At 42.9% G+C, this 27,038-nt stretch overlaps 1 protein-coding gene across 1 annotated transcript in view; it reads right to left on the bottom strand.

The window, feature by feature from the left end:
• The window catches only part of LOC306749183 (collagen alpha-1(XIV) chain-like), a gene marked incomplete at its 5' end in the record, with an annotated part of 129,888 nt that overhangs the window by 97,903 nt on the left and 4,947 nt on the right, over nt 1–27,038 (bottom strand). Inside the window, 3 exons of the mRNA XM_079232444.1 lie at nt 10,155–10,238; nt 13,408–13,551; nt 23,930–24,046. Of these exons, the coding sequence (XP_079088570.1) occupies nt 10,155–10,238; nt 13,408–13,551; nt 23,930–24,046 (345 nt within the window). The remainder of the gene's footprint in view (nt 1–10,154; nt 10,239–13,407; nt 13,552–23,929; nt 24,047–27,038) is intronic.

The following is a 27,038-nucleotide window of genomic DNA, read 5'->3' as shown; positions in this document are numbered from 1 at the left end:
AGAGGCGTTCAAGGTCCAGGAAGAAAGTTAGGACATTTTGGCTCTCAGCGGACCTAAACCTATAGTTCACGAAATGTACTGATAATGAATTACTAAAAATATTTTAACTTCAGTCAATCTTTGCAGAGATTCTGTTAACACATTGTGATATTTTATAGTAGAAAGAAAAGTGATGATATACATAACTAAAAAGTGGAAATACATCCAGTAACACATACACTGCTATATGAACCTCTTAACTAGTCTCACCTTAAAGGTGTTTTCTGTATCTTATACCTCTTGAAATGATTCATATAGCCCTTGTGGTTGAGGAGATATTCTGTATTTAGTGTGGGGATGAAAAACCATTCACAATTTTTGAGAGAAATGTCTGTGGCTTAACTGGGGTTAAAGAGGCTTAAAGAAATCAACATGTTTTGAAGAAATACAAGATTTCAAAAGACGTCCGGCGCTGCACAGCCTTCATGTATTTGAGAAAGAAAAACCTTCCGCATGCATCACTAAGCTCCGTGAGACAGAGATCCTCGACTCCAAACGTCTGTCTACAAATCACCGTTTGGAATGAGCAGCAAACCAAATACATGCGGCGTGCTCCCTCCATGTTGTGTCCACACAACACAACACAACAACTTATCCACAACAACATGAACATGTCCTCAGCAACGTGTCCCAGATCCACGTCTGCAGCCGAGCAAATCCGCGCTGACAAGTTTCCCGAGCCGTCTGTCCTTCTTTACCAACTGCCTCCGTTACAACGGAGCCCTCCAAGCAAACAACACACAGAGAACAGCAGCTGGAGGATCTGAAATCTTGCCACAACTTGGTATTTCTCCCATAGTGCATTTGGTTTCGTTATTGTCGACAAATACAAAACTAGAAGACATTAAAACCATCTGAAAAGGATTCACACGTATTATGAAGCTTGATTTTTTTGCTTTATAAGTCATTTTTTCTGCCGCTTTCCTCTAAAAATTAAAATAAGTATAAAAACGAGACAAGCCGCCGTCGCTGCTAAACAGAGGATAAACAGGTTCAACCTCCTGCAAAAGGACCCGTTTCATATCAGCTTGGACCAGTTGGAAAAGCTACATTTTATTTTTGTATTTTATTGGCAGAAAGCCGACTATAAGTTTGTCAACACAATATTTCAGTTTCTTTATTTGCATGCATAATGAACCCAAAAAGAGTAAAGCAATAAACACAAAGTGACAGAAAACTACTGGAAATGAAGCTTAATAATGATCATTAAATCTATATGTTCATGATTAGCTGCAATGGTACAGTTATAACATGTTATAACATGTTAATTACATTCATATTTTGGGTATTTATTTTCAAATTCACACAATGAACAGGAGAAACATCCACGTGGAACAATGAGAGCGACTCTCACGTCACCGGCACCTCAGACGCTCCCAGTATGGAGGATTCTTTGTATATATACAGTCTTGCATAACTCTGGTTCTACGCCATAAACGTCCATTATCAGAATCCTCGAAACACCAGAACACCCCGGAACAGGTCTGGAAACCGCACCCGGGTCTGAAAAAAGCTTTCACACTTCCAAATGCTTCTGCAGAGTCAGAGCAGCAGCGTGGAAAGTGTAAATAAAGAAAGTGATTCTAAACCCAGCGCCGTGAAGGCGAGTCTTCCCGAAACAAAGAGGAGGAATGCTGCTGCTCAGCAAACTCCCGCCCGATAAACACAGGTTAGAAAAGTACAAGTTTATCCTCCAGACTCTTGGGTGGGAAACACACACACACACACACACACACACACACACACACACACACACACACACACACACACACACACACACACACCGAACAGGAGGTCCGAGCTGTGATTCCATTATTCTTGGCCGTCTTCTGCTGACACGGTCTAATGAACCAGGAATTAGACCTCATTACTTGGGTCACGTCAGTCCTTCACACACACACACACACACACACACACACACACACACACACACACACACACACACACACACACACACACACGTCGTGCTCAGTGAGAGTTGCTGGTAATTGAAAGGTCAGGAGTCCAAGCTCCGAAACAGAAATTATGTCCTTAACCCGAGACGCTGCTCGTCAAGCTGCAGGGGGATTGTGATTTTAAAGTGTTTGAGTTCCCTCAGAAGGTTATTTGTGGAAGGTAAGAATACGTCTAGTGGGTCAACATGGCAAACCTATTGTTCTTTTTGTGATAAAAGGGGCCACATTTTGGTGTGTTTAAAGCTCAATACATTGAGAATTATTGGTCGGACGTCTTTATTCCGTCACTGAAGACGACGATGTCGTGCGGTCGGGCTGCTGTCCGGCGACAACGCTCAAGTCTCCCACGTCTCCCACCAGCACTTGAATGTCCCGCAAGGGTATGAATCCCAGAGCTCCATTATAAATCTGTTGCAACACGACAATTACGTAACTTTCGACAAAGGAGAAGGTGGCAAAATGTCCACTGTGATGGATCACAGAGCTGGATCGAGTCCACGCAAGTAGATCTTTACAGTGCAATGAAAAGAAGTGAACTAATGGCTGCTTGCTTGGAATAATACAAAAAAAAGGTGATTTTTTTTTTTGGTGTGTGAGATTTATAGTTTGGGTGTTCTCTCACCTTCTGCTCACCTTCCTGTTCTATCCTTCTGAGGACATTTTCTCCACACACACACACACAGCTACAGGAATGCAGGAACACCTCGACATACTCTCCAGTGTCAATTCTGTGCACAGGTGAGCAGACTGAAGCAACAGGCCAGTGATGTAACTCAGACCGACAGCCGGGAGACGAATACACACGGTGTGCTTCAGTCAGCTGGTTCGCTGAACCGGGCACTTCGATGAGTCGGATTCCAATGGCGTGAGATAAGGTATCAGAATATAGGGGCGACATAATGATAGACAAAGCTCCGCGTGTTCCTATGACTGTGATGCTTCACAGGCGAGCCCACACCTGCCCGTCTGCCGCACCGCGGACGAAACGATGCCCTGACATGTGACACGGAGGAGAAGATTGTAAAATGCTGAAAAAGATCAATGCGGAGAGCTTTGAAATCCTGGAGCGGCTTCTCGTTTGAAGCAAAGCCCACGGAGCAACGACGCTTCTTACGATATATCTTACGGAAACGTTGCTTCTCTTGAGTGAGCGTTTTCCAACAAAAGCCAAAAATAAAGTTCCGTCTTCAGAGGAAACAACTTGGTTGTGTTGAAACCACAAAACTACTCTGTTAGGTTTGGGAATTTTTCTTTTTAGAAAGGCTTGGTCATCGTGAAAAAAGATCGTGAAACACTTGGCTAGGTTTAGGAAAAGATCATGAAAGACGTGGTCATGTTCAGGAAAAGATCGTGAAATACTTGGCTAGGTTTAGGAAAAGATCGTGAAACACTTGGCTAGGTTTAGGAAAAGATCGTGAAACACTTGGCTAGGTTTAGGAAAAGATCGTGAAAGACGTGGTCATGTTCAGGAAAAGATTGTTAATGACTTTGTCAGGTTGAGAAAAAGATTGTTTAATACTTGGTTAGGTTCAGGAAAAGATCGTGAAATACTTGGTTATCACAGACTATAAGCAGAATATATAGTATTCATACTCGTCATGAAATGCTACAATTTACAAATTGATTCCTGAACACAAAACTGAACCCAGAAAACGTTAAACACTATTAAAATGACATCTTTTGTCTTTGGCTTGTTTGTGACACGCAGCCTCACGAAAGGGAATCTGATCCTGAAACGAAGTGAATCTTTATTATCAGGAAGTGATGCAATTCTCCCTCTTGCCAATTTTTACGAGGTGACGAGCCTAAACATAAAACAAACACACCTGCCCGGCGGATACAGGGGAGTTAGAGGTACTGATGTGTCATCACTAATCAGGAGGGAACGTCCCATTGCAGATGTTGCACTTCTGGAAAAAGAGAACATCTTGAAGGAGTCAAAAGGAGGTTCTGCCAAACACTGGGGGGTCGCTGTGAGTCCCCGCTCACTGGTTCAACCTCTGGCTCGAACTTCACTGTTTGCTCAAAGTTTCTTTAGTTTAAAATCCAATCAGCAACACGAAGAGCTTTGCTACCTGAAAATATTGAGGAACTTTTTGCTATTTTTACCAAAGAAAGAACAATGAAACCAAAATGTAAGCGTGAAGTTTAATTGCAGACTGGATCTCTAATTGTATATAATTATAATCTGGATGTATACAAGGAACACGTTGCTTTTAGGGACTGGAGGTCGTTTCACACCGAACCGTCCGTCTAAAACACAAGACGCTTGTCTGCAGGTAAATTAGTGCTCAAGAAAAACAGAACAATGTGCAACATGATTCATTCTCTTCATACCTCATTATACAAAACAAACTCAACACAATCTCACAGCCGTTTGTGAAATAGTGACACAATGTAATCTATTGGTTTCATAGACATGGATACAAGTTAGGTTTACGCAACAAAACCACCCAGTTAAGTTCAGAAAAAACTCATAGTTGGCCTTAAAATAACTACGGCCGGCTGGGTTTTATGCAACTAAACCACCAAGAGTTAAGTTTAAGCAACTAAACCACCAACAGTTAGGTTTAAGCAACTAAACCACCAACAGTTAAGTTTATGCAACTAAACCACCAACAGTTAAGTTTATGCAACTAAACCACCAACAGTTAGGTTTAAGCAACTAAACCACCAACAGTTAGGTTTAAGCAACTAAACCACCAACAGTTAGGTTTAAGCAACTAAACCACCAACAGTTAGGTTCAAGCAACTAAACCTAACTGTTTACCGTGTGCGTCCACCTCCAATAAAGCTCCTAGGTGACTTCCCATCGGCATAATGTTCGTCCTGAGAGACGTTAAATAAACAACTCAGCAGCTACAACATGAATGTGCTGAATGCTTCACTTCATCTCGTCACAGCTCACAATCCAAGGTAGAAGACTCTGTAAACAAGGTTTGATGAATAACCGTCTAACTGGATCTGAAGACAGATCACAAAGGTTATGGGCAGAGAGACAGGAGGACAGACAGGAGGACAGACAGGAGGACAGACAGGAGGACAGATAGGAGGACAGACAGGAGGACAGACAGGAGGACAGATAGGAGGACAGATAGGAGGACAGACAGGAGGACAGACAGGAGGACAGACAGGAGGACAGACAGGAGGACAGATAGGAGGACAGACAGGAGGACAGACAGGAGGACAGACAGGAGGACAGACAGGAGGACAGACAGGAGGACAGATAGGAGGACAGACAGGAGGACAGACAGGAGGACAGATAGGAGGACAGACAGGAGGACAGATAGGAGGACAGACAGGAGGACAGACAGGAGGACAGATAGGAGGACAGACAGGAGGACAGACAGGAGGACAGATAGGAGGACAGATAGGAGGACAGACAGGCGTTGGAGCCACCTGGGTGCTCGGAGAGATTAGATGAGTTACAGCGCTCTCGTGTCAGATTACGCTCCACATCCATCACGCCACGGAGGACCAAGAAGAGGAAGAAGAACTAAAGACGACAAGAAGAGAAAGAAGAACTAAAGATGGCAAGAAGAGGAAGAAGAACTAAAGATGGCAAGAAGAGGAAGAAGAACTAAAGATGGCAAGAAGAGGAAGAAGAACTAAAGATGGCGGAGAAGCTGCTAACACAGACTTCCTTTCATTCGGTCCGTTCTATACGTTCAGCTAAAGGCTCTGGAGGCGAGCAGGTCAGGTAGAGCCAGGTCATTCAGAACACTCCTGCTTACATGAACACATGTCAAGGCCTGGAGCTTCAATCCAAAGCAAAACTAAAGGAATAAAGGCTGCGTACTCAACATCCTCTAAAGCTCTATCAGACCAGGTTCCTGAGCGCCTCTTGTGATTTAAAGAAACGCTGAAACAAAACCACCCTGACACACGTGTGTGCATGTCATCAATGGGAAGATTCTAGTGATCTTACTCTCTGAACGGACCTGGCAGAATCTGGTGAGAGAATCTGGGTGAATCTGGGCAGCACAACAGACACACAACAACAACAACGACGACGACAACGAGCAGCCAAACCTCCAGCCCGGCGGGCGGCTGTCAGCGGGCGGGTGAGGCGGCGGCTCTGGTATTCAGCAAGTGTGGGCAAGGTGGAGGAGAGCGAGAGAAGCAGATACTTGCAATATTTGCAATATTTGCAACAATGCATTGTGCACTTTATACACTCACTGTGAAACCGTGTGCAATACTGTTCTCCCATTTGCCTTATTATATATATATATATATATATATATATATATATATATATATATATATATATATATATATATATATAGCAATGGGAGAACAGTATTGGGAGAACAGTATTGCACAATCGGTTGTATTGTATACTATTAGTATTTACCTCATTTCTTATGTGTTGTGTGTTAACTGTGCATATGACAAATACATATCTTGATTCTTGATAACCACCAATTTCAATAAAAAAAGGAGACGCACATGTGTCGGCACGGTGACGAAGAAAAAGAAAACACACTGAAGGGAAACGCAGACAGACAGTCAGACAGACAGATACGTCATGGTATGTTATGGTTGCCTTCGCTCCCGGAGAGGACAGAATAATAACTCACAGTTCATGGCAACGAGAAATGAGAAGAAGAAAGGCAGAGTTACTGTCTCTAGTTGAATTACCCCTATCTTACGTCTATCTTATGTATATATATATATATATATATATATATATATATATATATATGTATATATATATGTATATATATATATATATATATATATATATATATATATACAGTATCCACACTGTTTTAATAATGGAAGAAGATAATTAATCCCAATAGTGTCAAAAGACTGAAGATCCGAGAGAGTAATGAGAAAAAAAGTGACGGGGAGAAAAAAAAACTCTGTTCAAACAGAGACAGAAGTCAAGAGGGAGAAGCAGAGAGCTGATGAAGAAAAAGAGGCCTGCAGGGGATGGTGTGTGTGTGTGTGTGTGTGTGTGTGTGTGTGTGTGTAGCTTGAATAAGACAAGCTAAAAAGGTGGTGGTGGGGTGGAGTCATGTATAAATATAAAAAGCCTTTCATCACTGGTTGGCTCCTCTCTCCCCCATCTGTCCCCTGTAGCTTGCAGCCAGGTAGACGCTGGAGATATGGCAGGTGACTCACACTATATATATATATAAATATATTTATACATATAGTGCAAAACATGTCATGTTCACTGGCTGAGCCTCTATGTGGGCCTCAAACCTGAAAGTGAAACGCAGCTTCATGACACAAACATAAACTAATAATATAAAACTATCGTTTATTCCTGAATTCACGATCGATGTTTAGAAAAAATAAAATAAAATGCACGTCCGTTTAACTTTAAAAAGGTACAGCCTCCTCCTGTCTGAGCTCCCAGAGTTCATAGGGAACGTTTCTCAGTTCTCCGGAGGTAAAAAGAAAAGAGGATATTCATCCATGGCTGGTCCTAGAGGGGTTCTGTGTTCTCCGGACGCCAACGAGGACGGATCATTTTGGAGAGAGAACGATAAACTGAACAAACAGTGGAATGGTTTCCGACTTCTGCGGGGGGAGATGAATAAACGCGACACGAACCAGCTGCTCACTCGGTTGTAAATCCATATCGCCAGAGTTTTTACGCAGTGGAGAAAAGATTAGTGAGCGACACGGAGCGCTGCCATGTGCGATGTGCTAGCGTTTAACGGGCCTCTATTTCCAATGCAACTGTGTACGTCGAAGTCAAAGCCTTCAATTATCCCCATGAATGCAACTTCTAAAACAAACAGATTGTTGGGATTGATGCCAGTCCTGTTTGCATGAAGTGGGCTGCTCTGGCTTCTGTTTGTGGTGGTAGAAAAATACAAATAAATAGTAGAAATATAGTTCTTAGACAGGTAGGAGTGACACAGAGGGACAGATGTAGAAGATGACAGAAGAAGACGCCAAAACCTGAGCAGCCGTAACGAGGCAGAAAAACACTTTTATAGAAGTCCTGCAGATGTAATTACCCCAACCGTTTTGGATCAGATCCCTTTGGACTCGCCTCCTCCCTCCTTCCCTCCCTCCCTCGCCTCCTCCGCTCTCTCCACTGTGACTCGTGTTTGTTGCGGCGGCTGCAAACACAGCCGGTGAAAGTCTAGCGCTCGGTTTCCAGAACATGTGTGGAGCCGTAAGTGGCCTCGCATGAGGACTGGCTGGCACCGGATCTGTCGCCGGTTGCGAAGCTCCAGCATCTTGAACGTCAGCAAAGCGTCGACGCGCAGAAGCAGCCGTTCCATCGGGCGTCAGGGAGCGGCCTCTTGTTCCTGTGCAGGACGACGAAGGAGGGATCCGGATATTCTGCTCATCACGTTTTGTTACAGCCGTTTAAAATCGGCTGAATGTTGAATTTGAAAGATCTTTTTTTAAGGGCTGCTGCAGAAAATGAAATGAAAAGCATCACCCCTGGCTCCTGATTGTCTGTCTTCGCTAAAGAGCCAAGAACATCCATCCAATCAAGCACCCAGTCAGCAGGTTTAACTCATAACTACAGAACACACATCCTGAAGAACAATATTCAGAAACTCCTCATAAAACCTGACCAGGACGGTTAGATTCTGAGGCTTTTTTTTGCAAAAGGTGTTTTTGTGTCTACAGCTCTTCGGGGTCGTTCTAGCTCACAGTGACGTAAAAAAACCATCTTTAATCATCTGTTGCAACCCCTTAACTTCGCCATGAGAGCAATAAAGTTTCATCTAATCTCGGGTCTCACTCTCTTCTGGTAACGAGGCTCACAAGAAGAAGAAAAAACGGTAATTGCATTAAACTAATTAGAATTAAAACGACTCCGGGACTTCAGAGGTAAGTCAGCACAGGCGGAGTCATTTCAGGTAGAGGCAGAGAAACGTAATGGCAGGTTTGTAAAGTTTCCGCCTCAGTCTGGAGGCAAGAAAACACCAACCACCAAAAAGCTCCGAGACAAGAATAACGATGGTTTGGCTGATTGAGACGCACTAATAAGTCGATATAGAAACCAAAAAGAAAATGAAAGATTCAAACTGCCAGGCGTTCGTCCTCATTGTCATTTTTAAGAGCAGAAGCTGTGATTTTGGCGTTGGAGTCAGAAGTCCCATCTGCACCGTCATTAACGCCAATCCTCCGCTTCAAGGTTGGCCAAACACACCAAGGAAACACGTCACATTCTCCCGGAGCTGCAAAGGAACGCGGCTCGAACCTCCATGTTCACGCTGCAGGATTTATTAACCCTTACAAAATATTTTGTCCACCGCCGTGGAGGAAATATGAGTAAGAACATATTCAAAACTAAAGACACACAGATTTCATACCTTTATGGGACAAAAGCCAATAATGAAAGCTTTGAGAACCGACACGATAACTTAGTTGGTTTGAAGGAGTTCGGCGCTCCAGACGGACCTCCTGGTGTCCGGCATGGTTTCTCTTCCTCGTGGCGTCTGGTGGTTTAAAATCACTTCCAAAAATCATAATTGTCTTGTTTACCCGGCTTCTCCTCTCCATTCATTTCCTGATAGTTGCAGCCTCTTCCTTGAATTCTCCTCCTCTCTCTTTTGTTGTTTGGTGTTTCATTTCCTCTCCTTTCCGTTTTCTCCGGCTCGATGGTAATTTGCCGCGTAAGTGCAGGAATATTACGTTCACGGGTCGCCTTCCATCTTCAAATAAACGAAGACGGTAATCATAAAAAAACTAAAACATCACGAAATGGCTTTTGTTTCCATAAAAAAAAAGACGGTCTTCGATTGACGCTCCTCAGCTTCCACTTACCTGTTTTTTTTGTTTTGTTTTGCCGTTTTCCTCAGTCGAAAAAAAAAGGTCACGGTATTAAAAAAGCGAGAGCTTCACGCGGCGGAGGAATCCTTTTGAAACGCTTTCTTTCACAAGAAGAGACGTCGTCTGCTTCCTGAAGGAGCCGAGAACAGACGGCCGGCTGCTCCGTCTTCTCCAATTTGTCACAAAAAAAAGAATCTTCTTGGATCCAAGGACACTATTCCTACTTTCCCTGTTCCGTTTCCCCTGCACGCGCTCTTGAAGGCTGTCAGCTGGTCTTCCTCACGCGGCGTTTCAAAGAGAATGTCCTCGTTGCACAGAAGAGGTCTCGACCCCAAGACGGGGAACGTCGGCCCTCCTCCTGGTCGGCCTCCCGTTTCCCCCCGTCGGGGAGGATCTTACCTTCTAAGATCTCGTTGTTCTCCTCGGTGGCGCCGCCGTCTTGTCTCTGCTGAGACTGAACCATCTCCACGCCGGCTTGCTGAGCTGCAAGAAACAACACGAAGCCAAGTGAACGAATGATGGGGGGAGAGGAGGAACACCGGGACACGAATAAAACACAAGAAACAACAAGAGAATAGACCAAAGATCTGTCAATCATTATCAACTGTTTAAAGCTGCTGAAAGGTTGAAGCATAGACTTCTATACAACCAGAGGAGTTGCACCCTGGTGGTCAGGAGAGAAACTGCAGCTTTAACACATGAAGCATTGACTTCTATACAACCAGAGGAGTTGCACCCTGGTGGTCAGTAGAGAGAAACTGCAGCTTTAACACATGAAGCATTGACTTCTATACAACCAGAGGAGTTGCACCCTGGTGGTCAGGAGAGAGAATGCAGCTTTTGAGAACCACTGGTTTAGGAGACCCATGTAAAGATCTCCAGCTGCCAAACTCCTTTTTTAGAAAACCTCTCATTTTACTGTTAGTTCCGCCAAAAATCAACAGAAAACTAAAAGTAGCTTAAAGATTAACGCTGTAAAAACGACCATTTTCTCTCTGATGGTCCTAAAGAAACACCAGTATTAAACTGGGACTGTTTCACTACCAGTTACAAGTTCTGTGCAGTAACTTTAAGAGAGGAGGGGAAAGAAAAACAGAATATTTCTAAAAATCCCAAGAATAGAACCGTCCAGAATAGATACCATAAGACATAAAAAAAGTGTCAGCGACTGAAAAACAACATCACAACCTTATTTGCTTTGATGAATTAGGCACAGTGTGATTAAACTTTAGGTCCTGAGGATCTCAGTGAATCAACACAGATTATTTTCTGTTTCAGATTCATATTTCATAAGTGCCGCCTCACAGTGTTTTTCATTAAGTGCATATACAGCAACGAGCAAACATTTGTCAACGCCGGATGTTCAAGCAGTTGAGGACACAAAAGCAATATCACAGTGTTATATATAGTCCCAAACTGAAACGATAGAACTTCTCGTTTAGTCCATTTAATCCACCGTCGGCCGATATGTACGTATGTGGTGGCTCCTTGTTAGACCTGCAAGTGTTTATATTTTTGATCCTTTGATGTCCTCATCAGTTTAAAAACCAGGCTTCCCATCTTCGCCACCTCTGCCCGCTCACTCCCATGATCTCCCTCCCCTGCAGTCTGTAGGACAGCGGCTCTCAGGTGCTGTAAGACATGTGGAACATCTGTCGGCTGGTTTCCTCCCAGAGGAACGGCGGTGTACCAGAAGCCATCTGTCTCGGCTGTGGCCCTCATTGGCTGCGCACAGAGGGGCAGAATATTTCTAACGATGCCACCAGGCAGAGGGGCATTTCCTGTGGTGGTCCCTCCAATTTTTTATTTTCTTTTTTGTTGGAACATCTAGGGATTGTAAGCTTGCAGTGGAACGTTTTGGCTTCCCGACAGAAAAGGCACCACGGTGAGCTGGGTAACGCTACATCCCAGTGTTTTAAATCACCACTCTAACCACCATTGTATGATAGACTGGCATCACTCCTTTTGCTTTGTGTTATCTATTTGTAACGATAGAGTAAGGAGAGGCGAGGCGAGCGATAATAAAAATACATTACTCCCGAGCAATAGCCGGCCGATCTGCCTCAAAATGGACATTATGGTCTTTGTGATGATAGTGAGTGTCCTAGATATAAACGGTATGGATAGACAGATGTCACAACCTTTTTTCGGTAAAGTTCAGAGCTCTCTCCACCAAACACGTATGTATATATATATATATACATATATATATATATATATATATATATATATATATATATAAATATATATATATATATATATATACATATATATACGTATATATATATATATATATATATATATATATACATATATATACATATATATATATATATATATATATATATATATATATATATATATATATATATATATATATATGTATGTATGTATGTATGTATATATATATCCGTTGGGCCACACTGGGCCACTGGCTGATGCATTCTGCCCACTCAGTAACAGCACACAGACCTGGAAAGCCAATTTGTTTAAGTTGCATTCTCCGCCTCTGCCGGTTAAAGCTGCACTCCGCGTGCGAACACTTATCATCATTATTGACAAACTGTAAAAGGGGTCCATAATGTGATATTACGCCATCTCTTCATTTTTGCAGAGCAGGGTGATATTTTAAATGCAGAGTCAAAGAACCTTTCAACCCCCGACGTGATACATTTCTGGAAGAAACACCGCATTACAAATCCTGTTTAAAAAGGTCGATGTGTAATATATTTTTCCCGTAGCGCAGTATGACAAGTGAATATCAGCAGGTTGCTGAATGTCAGCGAGTGAAACAAAGTAAACAACTCGCTGGGCATATTTCTGCATTCACGACCACAACGGTGAGCTGAGGCGTGCAGTTGTTTGTGTTTGATGTTTCGAATTCTTTCCTGCTTTGCCCAACTTGTCTCGCACTCCCTCATCCACCGAACACACAGCTTCAACAACACAAACAGATGAGGAATAATCCAACACTAAAATCCAGTTGTACTGCTGTGTTTGCTCTCTACGGGTTCAAACTTTCAAGCACAATGCCCTCTTGGCCACACCCCAATCAGTGATGTCACAGCAGGTATTCTGCCAATCACAGCTGATGGCTGCACCGCTGTGACATCACTGATTGGAGCCAGAAGTGCGGCCTGATGTCACATAGAGATCGGTTCCTCGAGAGTTCTTACTTACACAACCTTTGATCATACAGCGTTACGTCTGCCAGCCTCCAGTCCGGGAAAAGTCAGAACTGATCTGATCGGTTCTGCCGAGTGGAGCCAATGCGCACGTGTCTTAAAATGTACTAATGTCCATCAGGGGTGACTCCTCTGGTTGTATAGAAGTCTATGTTATATGTGTTAAAGCTGCATTCTCTCTCCTGACCACCAGGGGGCGACTCCTCTGGTTGTGTAGAAGTCTATATAAATGACTCTACTTCTCTTGATGTATTCCCTCAGTAAACATTGTAAACATGAGTTTGTCTCAATCTCTAGTTTCCAGTCTTCTTCAATACAGCATGATGTTCATTTTGTAAATGATGGACCATTTAGAATCAAATAGACTCGCCAAACTCAAGGTCTCAAACCGGCGGTCCACAAACCAATGGTTGACGTTATAATGGCTACAGCAACTTATACAGTCTAAGGTCCAGAAAGTCTCTCACCTTCATGTTTGGCCTGCAGAGGTTTGCTCTGCTGTTCTCCGCTGACAGCAACTATCTTAAAGTTGTATTCTTGAGAGGGGTCAAAGTCCTCGATGAGCAGCTTTGCTTCCTGCTTCGATACCTCAACCTCCGTTTGCTCTCCACCTGTTCCAGAGGAAGAGAAGGAGAAACAGTCAGCATCTGACTGATGATCAGAGAAAAGAAACAGTTGTGGATTCATAGGCTGACCGCACAAGATAATCATTTGTTAGATCCATTTCATCATCAATGTAATGAAGAGAACATGGAAACACACTGAGGACAAACCCATCACTAAACCTCCGTCACTGAGAGCTAAACACTCAACAAAGTCACGACTGTTTGCTGTCCTGGCTCCTCATTGGTGGAATGAGCTCCCCATTGACATCAGGACAGCAGAAAGTCTCTACATTTTCCATCGCAAACTAAAAACACTTATTTTTCGACTACACCTTGAATAGGGAATAGTAGCACTTTAGTAGCACTTAAATGTCTCTTACTGATAGCACTTGGTGGTTTAACTTTGTTGAAGAAATTGTACTTTCTTGATTCTTGTTGTTCTGAGTTTGTACTCGCGGTTGAATTGCACTTATTGTAAGTCGCTTTGGATAAAAGCGTCAGCTAAATGAAATGTAATGTAATGTCTGTCAAGACGTGAAGAGAGTGAAGATGTCTGAACGTTAAGGGTAAAAATGTCTGAACATTAAGGGTAAAGACGTCTGAACATTAAGGGTAAAGACGTCTGAACGCTAAGGGTAAAGATGTCTGAACGCTAAGAGTAAAGACGTCTGAACATTAAGGGTAAAGACGTCTGAACGCTAAGGGTAAAGATGTCTGAACGCTAAGAGTAAAGACGTCTGAACATTAAGGGTAAAGATGTCTGAACGCTAAGAGTAAAGACGTCTGAACATTAAGGGTAAAGACGTCTGAACATTAAGGGTAAAGACGTCTGAACGCTAAGGGTAAAGATGTCTGAACGCTAAGAGTAAAGACGTCTGAACATTAAGGGTAAAGATGTCTGAACGCTAAGAGTAAAGACGTCTGAACATTAAGGGTAAAGATGTCTGAACGCTAAGGGTAAAGACATCTGAACATTAAGGGTAAAGACGTCTGAACGCAAAGAATAAAGATATCTGAACATTAAGGGTAAAGACGTCTGAACGTCAATAATACTTCAAGTTCATGCAAAGATATAAACCATTAAACTTTTTCCCTGTTGACCAACTAGCTGTGCAACTTTCCCTTCATTGTGTCTCAAAGCTAAGGGTAAAGACGTCTCAAAGCTAAGGGTAAAGACGTCTGAACGCTAAGGGTAAAGACATCTGAACGCTAAGGGTAAAGACATCTGAACGCTAAGAGTAAAGACGTCTGAACGCTAAGGGTAAAGACATCTGAACATTAACAATAAAGACGTCTGAACGCTAAGGGTAAAGACATCTGAACATTAACAATAAAGACATCTGAACGCTAAGGGTAAAGACATCTGAACATTAACAATAAAGACATCTGAACGCTAAGGGTAAAGACATCTGAACATTAACAATAAAGACATCTGAACGCTAAGGGTAAAGACGTCTGAACGCTAAGGGTAAAGACATCTGAACGCTAAGGGTAAAGACGTCTGAACGCTAAGGGTAAAGACGTCTGAACGCTAAGGGTAAAGACGTCTGAACGCTAAGGGTAAAGACGTCTGAACGCTAAGGGTAAAGACGTCTGAACGCTAAGGGTAAAGACATCTGAACGCTAAGGGTAAAGACGTCTGAACGCTAAGGGTAAAGACGTCTGAACGCTAAGGGTAAAGACGTCTGAACGCTAAGGGTAAAGACGTCTGAACGCTAAGGGTAAAGACGTCTGAACGCTAAGGGTAAAGACGTCTGAACGCTAAGGGTAAAGACATCTGAACATTAACAATAAAGACGTCTGAACGTTAAGGGTAAAGACGTCTGAACGCTAAGGGTAAAGACATCTGAACATTAACAATAAAGACATCTGAACGCTAAGGGTAAAGACGTCTGAACGCTAAGGGTAAAGACATCTGAACGCTAAGGGTAAAGACGTCTGAACGCTAAGGGTAAAGACGTCTGAACGCTAAGGGTAAAGACGTCTGAACGCTAAGGGTAAAGACGTCTGAACGCTAAGGGTAAAGACATCTGAACGCTAAGGGTAAAGACGTCTGAACGCTAAGGGTAAAGACATCTGAACATTAACAATAAAGACGTCTGAACGTTAAGGGTAAAGACGTCTGAACGCTAAGGGTAAAGACATCTGGCCGCTAAGGGTAAAGATGTAGACAGTTTTTTCAGCCTGGTGTGAAGTTACTCATTAAATGAGTTCATCCTGCTACAAATTATAATAAACGAACATGTCACCAAGTACAAAGGAATACAGTGTTCATGCAATTTGTGTGTATTGTTTTTAAATGTCTTTGAAACAACTTATTCAAACTCATTATCTTCTATTCTACTACTGTATCTTTCTCCTTGCAATTAAAATAGCTGCCCCAGGATCATTGGCTTTCTCTGGCATCCTGTTGTAACGTTGCACAGATTAAAGTTCATACAAATTCGACAGAGGTGCTCGTAACACCTGTTTTAGCAGAGGAAAGATCCAGAGAGCAAACGCTTTTATTCCCGAGGGAGCAATTAAACCTGCAAACTGAACTTCTTTCGTCTTTCTGCGAGACGCCTTCACCCGCTGCTGGTCAAATGTGTGATGGTAAAATGTAGCTTTGCTTATGTTCCAAAAGGTGGAGAAGAATTTGCATAGAGAATTGTTTGTGTCTAAAGTTAAAGTACCAAACCCACTGAGCAGAAGTGACCTGAGGCTCACAGGCAGACGGAGACAATGCGTCTCTGCTTGGAGACGACCTGCGTCTCTAACGTCGCTAAGCACTGATGGCACTGCGCTGGTGGGAAATATGCTGACTATGCAGAAACGTGTCGCTAATGATAAGATAGCGTTCTCTCCACAATGGCCATCATACCATGAGGTCACCTCTCCCTCCGCCCTTCACTGTGTGCATGTCCGTGTGCTACCCGACCCTTTGGAAGGAAAGGTATTAAAGGTTTATAACTTTTAATAAAGGTATTAAAGGTATATCACTTTTAATAAAGGTATATAACTGAGAGCAAAACCAATGTGTATGTGTGCTTTTCTGCTGGAGGTTCATCATCCAGCATACTTGTTCCTTTCTTGCAAGAAATAAAATGGCAAAGACAACTTTGCTTCAGAGACTCTATTCCTCCTTTTCCAATTGCCAGAGAAAATCTTCCATCACAATTGTTACATGACTTGTATTGAATGGAAATATCATCAGATCGAGTATTTGTAACACCTGACCTGCACTTAAAACTGGAAGAACAACGAATGGATCAAAGCAAAACTGCACTTAAAACTCATTTATTTAAATCTGCTTTTTAACCTGCGATGATATGTATGTTTGTGTTTATTACTGTTATAATGTCATCTCTCTGCCTTTTGTTGTTATTGCTTTTACTGTCTCCGTCTTTACCGAGGGAAGCGCATATGAGTACCTTTTAAAGCGCTGTACTAATACAATGTATTATTATTATTATTAAAGAAAGAAAGTGAAGTGAAGGGAATGCCGACAAAAGGATGGAAGGAGGAAATCAAAATACATGAACTTTAAATCGAGAGAAAAGTAAATTTTCTGATTAAAAAAAGGATTTTTACAAAGATAACACGTACGTCCACCTTCACAGAGCAGCACCTGCAGAGGTGAAGACAGTTTGACTTGTGAGGGCAGACTGCAGGGGGTGACTCATCGTCTACTGTATACCTTTAATTGAACTGCAACGAACCGCCGAAAGGCTTTGGCGAGTGCTTTGATTACTCAGGTGTGTGAACTGCTCTTTAACGTGGGGCGGCTTCATTTTAGCGAGTGGGAGAAGTTGGCTGAAAAATGGCTTTTGTCAGGAAGCACGGAATGTAATGGACTCCTCGCCTCTCATTCAACCATTCACAGCTAATGGGCCGAGGATCAAACCACCAAAAGCCTGCCTATTACCGCCAAGCCACAGCCGGCACTTTAGACTTTGAAGTTTTTGACATGAAGAGAGTCTTGAGCGCCTAATAGACCATTTTACAGCCGACGTCATGCTGCGTCACAGTGCTAGCTGGCACACATCGAGCTACTTATCGACAATGTCACCGTGCTGTGTTGTTGGGTGCCTGAATTGTACATCGCATACATTTCAGATCTTCAAATTCGTTGTGAGATTCGAGGCTCTAGCGAGTTACAAAAATGGGCGAAAAACATTTCAGATTTGTTAATATCTTAGCCTTATCCTAACCTCCACAGTCGTAGAAGGCTAAACGATTAGAGAGAATGATAGAATCGTTGCTAATGGGCTAAACTATTAGAGAGATGGCCTGCTGTTAATGTTATGTTCTGCCACCATTGTGGCATGAAAGCATATGGAATCACCAAGCTAATTAACAGACAGCTGGCTACTTAGCTAGCTTGGCAATTCTGCCATGCTTATATGCAACACTGGTTACAGGATACATTGTCACTTCACTGGTGATAGTTTTCCTAGACAACAACAACAACAGTGTTTACAAAAAGTATGAAATTGTAAAATGTTGCTTATTTAGCGGCTGGCTAGTTAGCTAGCTTCCTGCTAATTCCACCATGCTATAGTGCAACCTCAGTTTAAGAACATTATGGAAACAAGGTTGTTATTTAACTGAGCAATAGCAATGCATATTACTACACAGCGTGTGGATGAAGCATTACGTTAGCTAGCATGTTTTAATGCTAACGTCGCACTGGTTACAGAAAATGAGCCCAACAGCCGGCTGGTATGTATGTATGTATATATGTACATACATATATGTTGGTCCTTTACAATGCCCTTATATTCAAGTTAATTAAAACAATTGAGCAAGTTGGGACTCAATGTCTGGTTCAAGGACACTTCAGCAGACAAAGGCTGCTGATGGAGAATGCCAGTAATGACTCTGGGTTATTGAACTGTCACTCAAACCCCCTCACTGGCATGACACATGTGAACCGTACACACCTACTACACCTTTCAACCTCCTCAAATAGCTTCAAACTATTTCCACCAAAAAAAGTCTTTGGCTATACTTGAAAAAGAGAGACAGGGTCGCAGAAACTACCAAGAAAAGAAAAAGAAACATTTAGAGCCTCTGGCACCGCGGAGCGAGGAGAGGACGGATTAACTTTATTAACGCCCGAGGTGACGGCCGCTTCAGACGTCTGATACCAGGCAACCCGGTGCAGCAGAGACCAGAGGAAGACACAGAAAACAAACAGTAAAAAGGTATGAACCAGGGTTTTGAACACAACTAAATGAAATGAAATATATGCGTTCAGCATCTCGTCCTGCCAAAAGTGCTTTGCTGACGTATAGCAGCAGATGGTTTGGCAGAAGTCAGCAGTTTACAGATTAACTCAGAAGCGTAGGTTTCCATTTCCTGGCTTTGAGTGAGAGAGAGAGAGAGAGAGAGAGAGAGAGAGAGAGAGAGAGAGAGAGAGAGAGAGATCCACAGATATGGACTAGGAAGTCCAAGATCATCAAATGCAAATTAGTCTGAGAGTTTGGGATGAAAGAAAAGTGCCAACTCCTTCTTTGCTTCTTCTTTTTTGTGTTATCAAATTACATTTGTCATTTTGCCTCCTGCTCAGTTATTTTACTTTTGCTACAGCATGAGAATAAACGTCAATACATCTCAAACTGTCAGTTATCAACGAGGGTTTCTTCATGTAAAAATTAATTGATGAAAAGATAATACAAATTCTACTTTTTCCAAATTCTACTTTCCACCGTTGTTCAAACGGTTCCTTGGTTCCTTAAACTCTGGAACTACAAAAGCGTATCTTGTAAAAACATTGCATTGTTGCGTCTGTTGAGACGGTGATGGAATACGAGTCGCGGCTTTAACTCCACCGGGAGGAGCCGAGCTCAACGGAACCACCCAGCTGACCTTCATGCTTATCCACGTTTAATATGACACTCGAGTGTTATAATAACCAGAAGTTGAGGTCGCCCTCAGTCAGATTGTTCTTTTTCTCCCACACTATAAGCGCTGCCCAAAGGCAGCATTGCACAGCCAGCTGAGTGGGCTCGTCTCAGAAATGAGGCCATCGAGCTTTTGGTGGAAATGTCGAGCCAGTTTGAATATCTTAAAAATAAAGAATATGAAAGAAGCCAGTGAAGCTTCGGAGCACATCTGAAGCCGCGGCGCTCGTTACTGTTTAACTAAAAGTGAAACTGGGAGGAAAAGCGAAAGGTTTCCTCGACGATTGAATGGAACTCGTCAGGCAGGAGCAGGAAGATGGAAAAACAACTCTGAAGCAAACCAGAAATCAGAAAACATGTTTTTTAGCTCCTCGACAGAAACAGCAGATTTAGCCTCTCTCCCTTCTTCAGCTTTTTATTTATCTACAACCAACATCTATTTTTCTATTTACTCTCTCTACATGTCCCCTCAACTCCATCCTGCATTCTGCCCTCCAGTATCCGGGAGGTAAACAAGAGGTAAAGGTCAGCAGGAGGTAAACAAGAGGTAAACAGGAGGTCAACAGAAGGTCAACAGGAGGTCAACAGAAGGTCAACAGGAGGTCAACAGAAGGTAACCAGGAGGTAAACACATGAAGTGGGTCAGAGTCTGTATCTTTGGTAAATGTTCTGTATTTTACATTACAGAAACCTTCTGAATCTTAAAATCCTGTTGTGGTGGCTGGGGGCGTGGTTAGGCTCAGCTGCAGAGGGGAGGAGCGGCTCAGGGAACAGGTGCCAGGATGAGGCCTAATTGGCCTCAGCTGGAGCGGATTGTGTCTTGTGTGTCTTCCCTATATAAGCCATAGGATGGACGGAGGAGCGACCCGGAGGAGCTTCAGACGCGGTCTGCCAGAGCGGCGTAGCGGGACAGTGCCGTTACGAATAAAGACGTTGCCAAACGATATTAAGGTCTGTTCGTGTCATTTGTGCTGGGGGGAAACTCGGGGCGGTAACTGAACACGTCACACCTTTCTCATCTCAGTTCATGTTTTTGTTTTGGTATAAAAGAAACATGTTTCCAGACTGCATGAGGAAACCAGGACGGCACAGAACCCGTCCCGAACTAAAGAAATACGTTCCGTTGTTCGGTCTGTATGGCGATGACCATGCATGTGAGGAACATGTATTAATGAGTAATACATATATATATATATATATATATATATATATATATATATATATATATATATATATATATATATATATATATCGACCGCCATGTTCAACTGGATACTCTGTGTTTTATTTCGTCTCTTGAGCTGTTTTACTCAACATCACATTTGGATGTTTGTTATGAAAGTGAGTAAAGTAATGAGATCCTCTCTTACGCTGGCAGTTTGATTGGGTCTCTATGGAGTCCTCGGCTTTCATTGGTGGCGAGTATCCAAATGTTCGCTCGTTATATAATTATCATTAGTTGGTTATGATTTAGAGCCGTTTTTTTTAAATGACCTCAAGTGCAGACGAGGCTGAAAGAAAAGTGGAGGATGAAGTATTTCTTTCCTTTCGTCCTCCGTGTCTCGGGGAGTAAATCTGTCCTTAATTGTATTGATTATGTGAGAAATATGAACGGTACCCACCCAGGGACCCCTTCAGGGCCTCACAGCTGACTTTTAAACCTTTTAACTGCGCTATAACTCAAACAAAATGAATTCTTGAAGCTTTCCGTCATAACAGGAGTTTTTTTTTTTACAGCAGTTCATGCAGCTGCATGAAAGTAACAACCGAAAGAAACGGAGGAGAAAGAAGAAGAAATAACTGTTCCTTCTGCGCGAGCTGATAAACACTGAATATCTGAAACGTTTCATCGGAGCTGTGAAAAATTAAAAAACGCTACAGCACCTCGTGCCTCTATGTACCTACATATACATATATATATATGTATATATATATATATATATATATACTTGAAACAACAACGCACCCTTTCCCCAGGTTTTGCATGACGGGGTACATGGAGGGTTACATTTGGCCGTAAAGCTTTTCTAAAACAGTGGAACTATAGAAACCATGACTAAACATTTGGTCCAGCTACGAGTGAACGTTTGTCACAGCACTAATGTTTTAAACCTGCACCAACAACATCTCTAGGGTCAGCTGCTACCTGTGACTGAGCTTAAAAAATACCAGCACCAATAACAATAATAATACCAATACCAGCACTAATATCATTACCAGCACTAATACCAATACCAGCACCAATAACAATACTAATACCAATACCAGCACTAATATCATTACCAGCACTAATACCAATACCAGCACCAATAACAATACTAATACCAATACCAGCACTAATATCCTTACCAGCACCAAGAACAGTACCAATACTAATACCAGCAGCAATAACAATACCAATAACGATACCAGCACATATACCAGTAATAATACCAGCACCAATACCAGTAACAATAACAATAATAGTACCAATGCCAGTACCAATACCAGTACCAATACCAGCACCAATACCAGTACCAATACCAGTGGTGTCAACATCACAAACAAAGGAGCACATATATACTGTACATATATAAATATAATAATGCAGCCACTTCTAAAAGTAAATGTTGAGCTGATGAGGAAGACGAGGAGAACAGCAGCCAACAAGAAACCAGTTCTGTAAGCAGCTTGTGATCCTCTGACAGCGGTGGAGCAACACTACAAGCAGGTCTGGGGTCAGTTTACACCTGAACAGGTTTATTGAGCACACCTGGCTGGATGAACGCATCAGAGAGGCGTGCACATCTCTTTACGACCATTTCAGAGGCTGAACTCGTATTTACAGGAGGTTCCTGTATTCAGTCTCATTGTTTTAAACGGGTCACAATCAAGCGTCAGGTGGAGGAACCCACTCACTCATCCACTCACTCATCCACTCACAGCCCTCCAATGGACACCTGGAAGGAATCCAATCACTTACAGAATCAACCTCAATTCCCGTTAACAACAATTTTGTTGAGCCTTTCAACAATAAATCCCCCAACCACAGTGGGCACCTGAACAGTGATATCACATCCTGTGAGCTGGGAGGTGAATTATGAACCAGCAAGCAGGTGAAACCCACATAAAAAGAAAGGTAGATTTGTTCTCCCTCAGGCGCTCAACTACTGTGCTCCTCCGTGCATAACTAGAATTTTTGTCCCGGCAGCAAAAGTCAAACGCCATAAAGCAAATATGATTTGTGAACGGACAGAAAGTGCATTGAACTGTATTCTGCAGGTTATTCGAGCACAAACCCCTTTGTGTCATCCAGGTGCCACGTAGGTGCAACGTATGACCGTCACGTGGCGGTTAATGCTGAGGAGCCCTTGAGCGAGGCACGAGACAACCAATCCATCACGGCGGCTCAGCTTCCAGGTGTGCACGTGGGGAGCCGTGAGTGTGTGTATATGTACGCCGGGCACGGCGGCGCTGATGAACTCCCTGTCAGATTTCCCCGGACAAATCAAGTGGAAGCTAGAAGGTTCCTGCAGAGACCAGAACTCCAGCGGCTCTGAACAATCAGCCGACTGGCAAACGGATTCATCGTTTTCTGGTCTTCCTATCGTTTTGCTGCCTGTTTATTACGAAGGAATCATCGATGACAGAAATACCATTTAAATCCTAGTGAAAAACTCAACCGATTGAATTACAACTAAACCTGATTAAAATAGGAAGTGTCTCCTGAATGAGTCAATAATGTGTTTACGGTGTCCGACATACAGTGTGTAATGGCCAGCAGTGGACAACTCCTCAGGTTGTATAGAAGTCTATGCTTCATGTGTTAAAGCTGCATTCTCCCTCCTGACCACCAGGGGGTGACTCCTCTGGTTGTATAGAAGTCTATGCTTCATGTTTTAAAGCTGCATTCTCTCTCCTGACCACCAGGGGGCAACTCCTCTGGTTGTATAGAAGTCTATGCTTCATGTTTTAAAGCTGCATTCTCTCTCCTGACCACCAGGGGGTGACTCCTCTGGTTGTATAGAAGTCTATATAAATGACTCTACATTGTAAACATGAGTTTATGTCTCAATCTCTAGTTTCAAGTCTTCTTCAATACAGAATGATGTTCATTTAGTAAATTATGGTAATTTAGAGTCAAACAGACGATAAAGCAGGGGATGCTTTAGGGGCGGGGCTACAAGGTGATTGACAGGTTGCTACCATAGCCGTATCATTAGCTCTTCCACGCCTCTGTTGTCCAGTTACGGTTACTTGCGTTTGTTGGTTGCAAAAAGCCAAGATGGCGACGGCCAAATTGTTGAACTCAAGGCTTCAAAACCTTTTGCATCGACTTGATAACAAAGTATCGGTTCTCCCCGACGTCCCAAACAAGGCCTGATCAATCAGCCTGATCAGCTGACTGCGCTGTACTAGTAGTAAACAATACGTAACATTGATCCTGTGGCGCTCCGCCACCAATAGCTGAATAAGAAGCCGTGTTTCTGAAGCAGAGACTCCGGGTTGGATCTTACCTGGTCTTGTGGAGTAAACGACCTTGTAGCTTTCAAACTGTCCTTTCGGCTCTTTCCACGACACGTGCAGCTGGCTGGGGCTCAGGATTTTGGAACGAAATCTCCGTGGCGATGAAACTGGACGAAAAGAGAGAAAAAAACTAAATAAACACCTTCAACGCAATGACTGTAAGTTATGTAAATATTTGAATGAATAAATCATGAATATGAATGGATAAAAGATCCCTGTCACGCATCGTCCAAACCACAAATATGTGTAATCGCATTATGAGAAAGATCTGTATCAGTGGATTACAGCCATAACAATGGAAGGAGTTCAATTGTGTTCAGTCAATTGATGAAATAAAATAAGATTCTACAGAAATACGTCTGCTTCTCCACTCCAGAATATGAATGTGAGACGTTTTGCTTCGACGTTACTGACTCTTTATCCTTAAAGACTCTACAGATCTGCAGGTCTGGCTCAACAAACTCTCGCCTGCGATCGTAAAGCGAGTCGGACTGAACTCCCTCCAGAGCGGCAGAGCGGCGCTCCATCTGTGTGTTTTAAAAACAGTCAGGAAAGAAGGAAGAAGAAGAAGAAGAGGAAGAAGAGGAAGGAGGAGGATAGATACATTGTATCTCATCCAAGCGGGAGGATACACATCAGAGAGAGATTAGCTTTGCACAGGTGTCACATTAAAAAAGCAAAAGTCCCATTCTCCTCCTCCTCCTCCTCCTCCTCCTCCTCCTCCTCCTCTTCCTCGCTCGTCTCGGCGGGGATACGACAGGTCTTCTTCTTCTGTGTTCCACTTACCGGCGGCATCAAAGCGACGCCTCTGCCTCTCATCTTGATTAGTTGTTGCCCCGCCCCTCCCCCCCATTCTCCTCCTGTATCCTTCCCTTGCATTCATTTTCTCCAGCTCTCCATCTCATCTGTCTCTCTCTCCTTTCTATCTGATGCCTCCCCCTGTTCTCATCTCATTTTCTTTTTTTCCCTTTCTCCGTGCTTTGAAACCGTCGTGGGGAGGAAGATGAGGATGAGGAGTGAATGTGACTTCTCTCTTTAACTGCAAGGAGAGAAGAGAACAAAAGGGCACCAAAGGGAAAGGCGCTGGAATAGAATCTGTTTGCTATTCCTCTCCAGTCCTCGGCAGGAGTGTTCAGATGTACTCGACATCACGATGTACTCGACATACACAAACACGCTTTACAATGGCCGACAATAAAGCTTCAGAACAAGGCAACAACGCCGCGGTAGTGCAACTTTCGCTAGCACTTTATAATAAGTATAGACTATTTAGCATTAGTAAAGCATGAGTAAACACTGATTTCATCATTTATAAAGCTTGTAAGCTTTATCCCAACGTGAATACTCATTAGTAACTCACTCATTATATATGTTTCATTCTTGATTAATAAGCTATGGTTTCATACTTTGAAAATGATGGATTCCGTAGTTACTACTCGTTAGTTGAGTATTAGTTAAGTACGTTCTGTGACCTCATCTAAAGTGAAGACTAGGCTATCTATGCTTTACAAAGCATCTATAAGCAGCGCTTCAAAGCTAGCAGAAGTCAGCTATAAAACAACAAAAAAGGGAAATAAACAACACAAAGTGATAAAGAACATTAATATGATGGTGCTGGGGCGCCATGCCCGTCAGCGGCACGAGCGTTCCATAGTGTGTTGGCACAGAGCTACATATTATTGATTATGCTAGCTATGGCTAGCTCGCTAGCTCGTTAGCGCGCTAGCTCGTTAGCACGCTAGCTCGTTAGCTCGCTACGTGGGACACGTGTTTACGCTCTAGGAGGAGAACCATTTACTACCACTTTACAAATGATCTTCTTAATCATCTATAAGTCCTGAATACTTCATTTACAAATGAGGAATCCATCATTTATAAAGTATGAAACCATAGCTTTTTAATCAAGAATGAAACGTATAACTGTGTTTATGAATGAGTTACTAATGAGTATTCATGTTGGGATAACGCTTTATAAAAGACGAATTCAGTGTTTATTCAGGCTTTACTAATGCTAACTAGTGTGTACTTATTATAAAGTGCTACCCAACTGTCTCTCCCTCGTTGTGCTTCAGGCCCAGGTCACAGCTCTGGAGCCAGGCCGTTGTAAAAGCACCCAAAAAACAACACATTTCCAGGGTCAACAACCTCAGCAGACCCTGTCATTTTCACACGGGCAGAGCCAAACCCCACGATGACAATCATCATCGAGAAGCAACGCATTGCCAGATCTAATTTGGTTAACTAGAGAGAGAGAGAGAGAGAGAGAGAGAGAGAGAGAGAGAGAGAATCAAAAAAGCCAGCGGGTGGAAAATAAAATATGAAATCAACAAACCGGCTCCTGTGTTTGTGTCCTCATTACGAGGTGAGCCATCTGCCGCACGCACACGACTTCTTTAAATACCTTCGGCGTGATTGACGCCTGGCGCACAATCAACAAGCGGCTTAAAGGGACGGTTCACCAAAACAAAACAAACAGACTTTGGAAAGTAGACTTCTTCAGAAGGAAGTCTGTGGCGGTTGGAGTCTCTGCACCTGACATGACGACACATTAGAAGAGACCTGGATGTTGTGCTTGAGCTTTTCTGCCACTGCTTTTCCCCACAATGCAGGATGCAGTCGAGCAGACGAGAGATCGACTAAACACCTCTGCAGACTTTGTGTTGTGTTGTTGTTGTTGTTGTGTTGTTGTGGTGGTGAACCGTCTCTTTATGCACGGCGTTGTGTGTGCAGGAAAACTCCTCATGTCGGGATGCAAGAAAAGTGGAGTTCAGCACAGGAAGGATAATCCTGATTTCAATGTGAAGCCGGCGCATTCAACAGCAGGCATATGTATTTATATACACACACACACACACACACACACACACACACAGGGAATACTGTACCAATTATCTCACCAACCTGGGGATGGGAACGAGGCCTGCGTGGGATTTTCGGCTCACGGTTTTATTTCTCTGTCGGAAACAAAGGACGTTCTCTCGTCTGCAGAGCTCAAATCCCAAGTGATTCGAGAAGCACTTTTTTTCTTTGCACCTCTTTTGTTTGCAGAGGAGATGAAATGTGTTGATTTGTGTGTGAATGCATCCACACGTGTGTGTG

This window comes from Taurulus bubalis (assembly GCF_910589615.1).
Source record: "Taurulus bubalis genome assembly, chromosome: 16".
Lineage (NCBI taxonomy): Eukaryota > Metazoa > Chordata > Actinopteri > Perciformes > Cottidae > Taurulus > Taurulus bubalis.
Note: the sequence above shows the minus strand (reverse complement) of the source record. Positions and strands in the feature narration are given on the sequence as shown.